At 37.5% G+C, this 7,968-nt stretch overlaps 1 protein-coding gene across 5 annotated transcripts in view; it reads right to left on the reverse strand.

Moving 5' to 3' along the window:
- Positions 1-124: 124 nt before the first annotated feature.
- LOC102583329 (uncharacterized) overlaps positions 125-7,968 on the reverse strand; it is a 19,784-nt gene continuing 11,940 nt past the window's right edge. For 3 of the 5 annotated variants that reach the window (XM_015312278.1, XM_006355203.2, XM_006355202.2), the window contains 3 exons: positions 1,951-1,977; positions 970-1,065; positions 128-881 (listed from right to left, as the gene is read on the reverse strand). In XM_015312278.1, coding sequence (XP_015167764.1) covers positions 696-881; positions 970-1,065; positions 1,951-1,977 — 309 coding nt within the window. In that variant the 3' untranslated portion in view covers positions 128-695. Of the gene's footprint in view, positions 882-969; positions 1,066-1,950; positions 1,978-7,968 lie in introns of all 5 variants that reach the window. The other 2 variants (XM_015312279.1, XR_001474406.1) reach the window with 2 other exon arrangements.

Below are 7,968 nucleotides of genomic sequence, written 5' to 3' on the forward strand. Positions count from 1 at the left end.
CGGGTGTGGGGTGGGTGGGATAAAAAATAAAATTTAAAACTAAATTCTTTAGGAAAAAAAAAACTTTAAAAAAATTGGGGAGGGTGGGGGATGGTAGGGGAATAAGGGTTAAAGAAAATGAAATTTTTAAATTTTTTTCAAAAATAAACTTTAAAAAAAATGGGGAGAGGGGTGGGGGTACTCAGAATTTTAAAATTTGAACTATTTTTCAAAAATAGTTTTTTAAATGGTTAATTATTATTTTTTAAAGAGGAGGGTCAAAGTAAGAAAGAAATTGTAACTTGAGATGGAAGGAGAGTTTTGTAAAATGTTTTCCTTAATTTCTGAAGGGAAAATGAGTTGATTTGAAAAATATTTTTCAAAACATTTAAGTCAACCAAAAATTGAAAAAATTGAAAAAAAAAAATTCATACCAAACACACATGTGATCTCCTGACCTACCACTGGACCTCACTTACTCTTTTCTTCTTTCTGAAGGACTTGGCCATAACACTGCAGTCGGGGCCAGGTGATGTCAACTAGGGTAAATGTAACTTAGTTTCTAATGCTCTCTGAGAGATTAGAGAGTGACATTATTTAAGTAACCCCTCTTATGTATTCTGACATATTCTACTGCTGCAAAACAATGAGAAGGGGAACTTGTTGAGTTAAAAAAATCATATGGTCCCCCAAGTCAGTGGCTAAACAACATGGTCTCACAAAGTGCTCTCTATCATATCAATGCAATAGCCAATTGATCTTCTTGAAATCATGGCCTCTGCTAGTCTTGATCGAGCCTCGTGATGATGACTTAATAGTGACAAAGTGGTAAGTATAGCCCATCTTACCAGAGAGTCGGCTTCATTCTCATTGTAGCATAACCACCTTAGCACTCTGTCCAACTGCCCACAGTTAATGGAAAAGCAGTCAGCTACTAGTCCTACTTAGGCTCCACATCCATAAAGCAAAATATTATAGGCAGCATGTCACCTTTTGAACATCTGAGTGAAGTAATTCTGAGTATCCAAATACCAGGTGCTCTGCTGCTAACCCTCCTAGTATCACACACAAGAATCTGTTCAAAGTCTGCTAAAAAAAACTACAAGTTATTTTATTGAGACTTACTCAACACCTTATTGAGTTTTAAACAGTCCATATTAATACTAGTGAAAAGTGGCTTGGGTAAAATATGGATTGGGTAAAAATCATTCAGACCCATTTTTATATCCTAAAGCCATAAGCTTGCTATAAAGATAAACTTTACCAACAAAGATCAGTGTTATAAGTTGTGAATAAAGACCCTGTTATCAATGATCCCATTCTCGTTAAGTTAAAAGTTGTTCCTTTTTTAAACTCTCACAATAATATAATTATGCCACCAAAGAAGAGAATCAATAAGTTCAATAATAATTATTTTTTTCCCAGCAATATAAGTACACAAAATAAGTTTCATTATATATTTTATTGAATAACTATAAAATTACTAATCATTTATTTCGTCTGATATGAGAAGTTTACAAAGACACGGACCAGTGGGCAGTATGTGGCATACCCAATTTTACCCATATATATCCATATTTATATGGGTTAAATATGGGCTGAAGACCAAATTTACCCATCTAAAATATGGGCAGGTTGAGCCGCTTAACAAAATACAAGCTCATTTTTGCCAGCACTATTTGTATCTAACTGAGTGTCATGCTACAAGCCTACAACAATGGCTGTAGCTATAATGCTACGTTACAATATCAATGACGCTAGAGTTGGTCCATTAAGTGACTTAAATTCATTATATTTGTAGGTCAATGGTAATGGTCTGAAATAATGTTCACAGCTACACCTGATATAACACAAGAATTGAGGCACAACTTTGGGACAGAAAAGTCAACCATCTCCAAATCAAATAATAATGATTTAAGGCTGGCAAACATTTATAAAAAGAAAAACAATCAAAATAGCAAGAAATCTGACCTGGGATGAGATTTTGGCCCTGTTTTCCTGCAAAGACATTGCATTTTAAGCATGGAAGTTAGAGTTATGGTTAGAAAAGCATGGAGATGTGAGTTACTCAAAAAACGTAATATTTCTACATAAAGGAATAATAATTCAGTGCATTTTTCCACAAAGATCTTTAAATGTGGATGAATGTCGAAGTTCAGTCATACATAAAGCAATTAGTTTTATACACCGGTGAAATAGCTTATTTGATTACAACATTCCTCATAAGTTTACGACATTTACATGATAATAGGATTTCAATTTGTGCACATCCAGAATTTTTATTTTTTATTTTCTGGTAACAAATGTAAATATTACCATTAACAACCAAACCAATACACCTAAAGAGCACCTAACTCCATAATACCTTCTAGGAAGGAGACTATGTGAGCTAAGCCTCCAACATATCTCTAATTACATGAAAAACTGTTGAATTAAAGAGCCAAATCTTTGGACTTTCCTAGTCTTTCTAACCATATCTAATCTAACACTGAAACGTAGTTTGATCTGTGTAATTGTTGTATTTGTAGTCACAGTAGTTCCCCTGTACAGTTTCCAATTCCTGGCCTGCCACACATAATATACTATTGAGCCCCAAAGTGCTGCTATTATTTCCTTGTAAAGTTGCTTCCAGTGCCTCCTCCTAATTCTATTCAACACCTGTTTGACATCTCCTGATGGAATCTGCACTCCAGTCCATTGAGCTATTATTGTAATGAGTCCTTTAGTCCAATCACATACAGAAAATAGGTGGTGTTGTCTCTCTACAGCCTGAGCATCAAACAAAATGCATGTTATAGTATCCACTGGTATATTCATCCTTTGTAGTCTATCTTTGATCAGCAATCTGCCCTGCACAGCTAACAACACAATGAAGCTATGCCTTCGTTGAGAGATTTTATTCCATATCAACCCTGCAATCCTCAATTTACTCTTCACTCTATACATTGATGCATAATTAGCTCATTCATATAGACCCCATGTACCCATTTAAACCACAGTACATCCTTCTTGACTATTAACTGCCATAACAGTTTACCCACAGATGTCACATTCCACAACTTGCTTCCTTTAATATTTAGACCACCAAACTTCTTAGGCACACAAACTTTATCCCAAGCTACTAATGTTGTCTTCCTCTTGTCCTCAGAGCTGCCCCATAGGTACTCTCTACATTTCTTGTCAACTTATTGTAAAACACTTTGGGGTAGTATAAACACAGAACCCCAGAAGCTATGAATAGAAAACATAACTAAGATAATCACCTACAGCCTTCCTGCATAGGATAACTGTTTCAATAGTGATTTTCTCAATCAGTTGATGACACTCCATTTGCTCCATTTCTTAGAAGATAATGGTAGTCCAAGGTACCTAATAGGAAATGAGCCCTGCGAAAATCCTATTCTTGACAACAATTGGCTTTTAGTGTTGTCATCCAACCCTGTCATGAATATATTTGACTTGTCCATATTTGCAACTAAACCAATGACACTACTGAAATGTTGCAAGGGTTCCATTATTCTGCTTACTGATGAAACATCCCCTTTGCAAACTATCATCAAATCATCTGCAAATACTAAATGTGTCAACTTGACTTTCTTACACATTGGATGAAACTGAAATTTAGGCAACTCACTCATACACTTCAATGTCCTGGACAAGTACAAATAATAAAGGAGACATGGGGTCCCCCTGCCTTAGTCCTCTTTTACCAGCAAAAAATCCATGTCCTTCTCCATTTACCTTGACAATGAACATAGGAGATGTGATGCAGGTCATGACAAGTTCTGTAAATCTGTTTGGGAATCCAAGCCGTGCAAAGCTTCCTTTACAAATTCCCAGTTGACCGTGTTGTATGCCTTCCTCAGATCAATTTTCATCAGGCATTTAGGAGATGTTTGTCTATTATAGTGTCTGAATAGGTCATGACATATTAAAACATTATGCAACATTGATCTCCACTAAACAAATGCAGATTGGTTGTCTGTCACTATGTGGGTTATAGATTCCTTTAACCTCATACAAATTATTTTTGTTATGCACTTACACAACACATTCCAATAAGAAATAGGTCTGAACTGAACTGGCTGGCAAATTCTGGTACAGACACTTTAGGTATCAAGGCAATATTAGTAGGGATTAAGTTGTTTCAACAGCTTACCATTCCCAAAAAACTCTAGGATAGATTCTGTGATATCTTTCCCACAACCTCCCAAGCTGACCTAAAGAGCCCATTGCCATAGCCATCAGGTCCTGGGCTTTTGTTGCAGTCTATCTTGAACATTGTTGCCTTAACATCCCTTTGTGTGAATTCCTGTTGCAAAGCTAGTTGTTGCTCTATAGAAAGGTGTAACACCCCATAACTAGAAAAAACTAGAAAGAAGTTAAAAAGTGGAAATAGTCATTTTTGGAAAGAATATAAAAATCTGGAAAATTTGTTAAGTATGTTAAGTTGGATTTTTGGTCAACTTCAAACGACTATAACTTCTAACTCAGGATAATGAGTTAGGTGTGTTTCCAGATATCGTAGGAAAGATCTTGGAATAATATTTCCAACGCCGCTGAGTTTGCACGATTCCGAGTTCGTATAAGTGAGATATTCCCATTTGAAGTTGGGTTGTTCAAATAAGGAGAGTCTAATACGGATTTTAGAAGGGCGTTATGGTCTTTTCCTTGCCCAATTATTTTATTACGTTTTTGGGTAATTAATTGGGGTCAAATCAGATTTTAGTCAATTTAGAAAAGTTGAAGTTCACGCTAGGGATTGGAAAAAGAGAAAAGAGGAGAAAGGAGAAGAAAGTTCAAGATTCATCATCTTCGTAAGGAATCGCATGTGGATTTCGTCAAGGGGTGATCCCTACGAGGTATGTGAGATCACATAGCGTTAGGTTAATTCACCCACGCGCCAAGCATGCTTAATTCAGCGTAGTTTCGTCCTAAAAAGATTAAGAATTTGATGTTCTTGAGTTGTATTCTTTAATTAGTTTCGTTCTTGAATTTGGGATGAGATTGAGGAGTTCTTGAGACTTAAATGTTGATTATTAGAGTTGCTTTGAGTTAGATTCTTGTGTATATGTTTTGGGTACCTGAATCAAAAGAGATATTGAGAAAAGAATTGAAATTAATCGAATTAAGGTCAGAAAATGAGTTGAAAAATTCGTCAGATTGCACCTGGGGAGGGACTGGCGCGGCGAGCCCCATCTAAGCCAGAGAGACTGGGGAGGCGCGCCAGCAATGCACCATTTTGGAGCCCCAGTAAGTTGGGATGGCGCGGCACGCCAGGGACGCGCCCGGATAGTCGTTTTCCACCAGCTTTTCGTCGTTTAGCCCGTTTAAGTCTTTCTAAAGTGTACTAACACTTCCTATTGATTCTAACTACTCTAAATGACTTCTAAACATCTAAAAATCATCCAGAAACATAAACATGAATCATAACCTTGAATCCATAAATTCAAATTCAAGGAAAGTTAAGAGTCAGGTCTAGGAAGTTCTTAGAATCCTTTCAAGAAGTCTTTTGCAAATGCTTTTAACTTTGTTTTAAGACTTAAAGTTCAAGTTGAGTAAAGAGTAAAGAGTAAAGATTGAAGTTCATTTCTTCAAAGAAGTATATGGGGACTATGTATTCCCAAAGAGTTTAAAAATATTTTCACATTTAAATAAGAACGGAAACTGAGATTTCCAAAGAGCCTTTGAGCTTGTTTTCAGAAAAGAGTAAAACGCTTTCATATTGAGCAAGAGGGGAAACTTTGATTTCCAAGATAGCCTTTGAGCTAAGTTTTTGAGCAATTATCTCAAATCACAGAAAGAAGTATGTTTTTAAACATAAGAGCTAGTATCATATTTTTGGGAGTAGTATTGAGCACCGATATGGGGGAGAGTTCAGAGAACTCACAGCCCCCATAAACCATGTAGCCATCATGGATTGAAAAGGGTCATAGTTTTTAGATGATTCCTTTAGTGTTTTTTAGCATAGAGTAGTGGATCCACTTAGTAGTTCAGGTCCTATACCGCGTGAGGCAAAATGATGTATCATCACAATAGCTCTTAAGTAATGGTTGTTGGTTAGAGAAACTCCCACAGAAGTAATTGTATTCTTATATACACAGTTTATTGTATTTTTACATACATTTCAGAGTATATGTATCTTTGCATACACACAGAGTTGACATCAAGTTTTTAAATAACTTTTCTTTATATTACACTTGTTTTAAATTGCTTTATATTGAAATCAGTTCAGTTATGTTGAGTTGAGATTCCCCTCGCATACTCGTACATTCAATGTACTGATGCCATTTGGCCAGCATCTTATTATAATGCAGACACAGGTAACCAGGATCAGCATCCAGCGCATCGTTGATCCAGTTGAGCACTCAGAGTCTTGTGGTGAGCCTCCTCTCTTCTGGAGGATCCCTTTTATCTCAGATGTTTGCTCTTTAGTCTTTTCATTGTCATTATCTTATTTTGAGACTTGAGTTTGCCTTAATTGCCAATTGAATGTTCCTTTATAACATTCCAGTTTATTACGTAGATTTATCCTTGTTGAGTTAAGTCTTCCGCTGAGTAAATAAGCCAGGCCAAGGGTTCGCTTAGGGCCAGCAATGGTTCTAGAGTGTTAGTCCCTCCCAGGGTATAGGCTCGGGGCATGACAAACTTGGTATCAGAGCATAGAGTTCAAGAGTCCTAGGGAATCTATGAAATTCCTTCACTTCTTTCATACTCATTTCGTGCGTTAGAGTTTTATCTCTGAAAAAGTTTCTTTCTAACTCGTGCTTGCGTGTAACCGATTGTGAGTTGGACTGTTTTGAGAGTGCTTTCATGGGGCGTTTTTTCCCCGTGAGCTAAGAGAAGCAAAGAGATGGTTGCCGACATAAGGAGCAGGATGAGTTTATTCGTTGTTGGGTTGCTTCGTCTGTCAGATAAGAAAAGTAAGGCAGCCATGCTAATATGTGACATGGGCATAGCAAGGCATATGATCCATGTGCAACAAGTTGAGGAGGACAAGCTGAGGGATAGAGAAGGGTTTAAGAATAAGAGGGATAAGGCATCAGGGAATGAATCCGGGCAGCAAAAGAGTAATGTGAATGAGTCTTCTTTCCAACATAAGAAGAAAGGACCTTCTCCATCATCTGCTGGTGCACCTGCACCAAGAAACAAATGTGAGTACAATAGTCAGAATTTCAGAGCTAGACCTTCACAGTCGCAAAGTAGTATGGCACAAGGTGGTACTAAGATTCCTGCATGTGCTAAGTGTGGTAGGAACCACTCAGGTACATCTCGTGAGGGCTCCACTAGTTGCTTCAAGTGTGGACAGAATGGTCACTTCATGCAAGAGTGTCCAAAGAACAAGCAGGGTAGTGGTAATGGGGGCAACAGAGCCTAGTCTTCTTCAGTTGCTCCACCAGACAGAGTTGCACCTAAAGGAGCTATTTCAGGTACTGGCGGAGGAGTAAAAAGCCTATATGCTATCACTAGTCGCCAAGAGCAAGAGGATTCGCCAGATGTTGTCACTGGTATGATCCAAGTCTTTAACTCTAATGTTTATGCTTTGCTAGACCCAGGAGCAAGTTTATCCTTTGTAACTCCGTATAATGAGACGAATTTTGATGTTATTCCTGAGCAACTTAGTGAACCCTTCAGTGTTTCTACACCTGTTGGTGAGTCTATTCTAGTAGAGAGAGTCTATCGTGATTGTTCCGTTTCCGTCAATCACAAGAGTACCATGGCTGATTTAGTTGAGTTATACATGGTAGATTTTGATGTCATTCTTGGTATGGACTAGCTTCATGCTTGTTATGCCTCAGTTGAGTATAGAACTCGAGTTGTCAAGTTCCAGTTTCCAAATGAGTCAGTCTTAGAGTGGAAAAGTAGTTCAGCAGTGCCTAAGGGTCGTTTCATTTCGTACCTTAAGGAAAGGAAGTTGGTTTCTAAGGGGTGTGTCAATCATTTAGTCCGAGTCAATGACTCTAGTGTTGAGATACCTCATATTCAGTC

The sequence above is a fragment of the Solanum tuberosum genome, unplaced genomic scaffold (assembly GCF_000226075.1).
Source record: "Solanum tuberosum cultivar DM 1-3 516 R44 unplaced genomic scaffold, SolTub_3.0 scf00188, whole genome shotgun sequence".
NCBI classification, from domain to species: domain Eukaryota; kingdom Viridiplantae; phylum Streptophyta; class Magnoliopsida; order Solanales; family Solanaceae; genus Solanum; species Solanum tuberosum.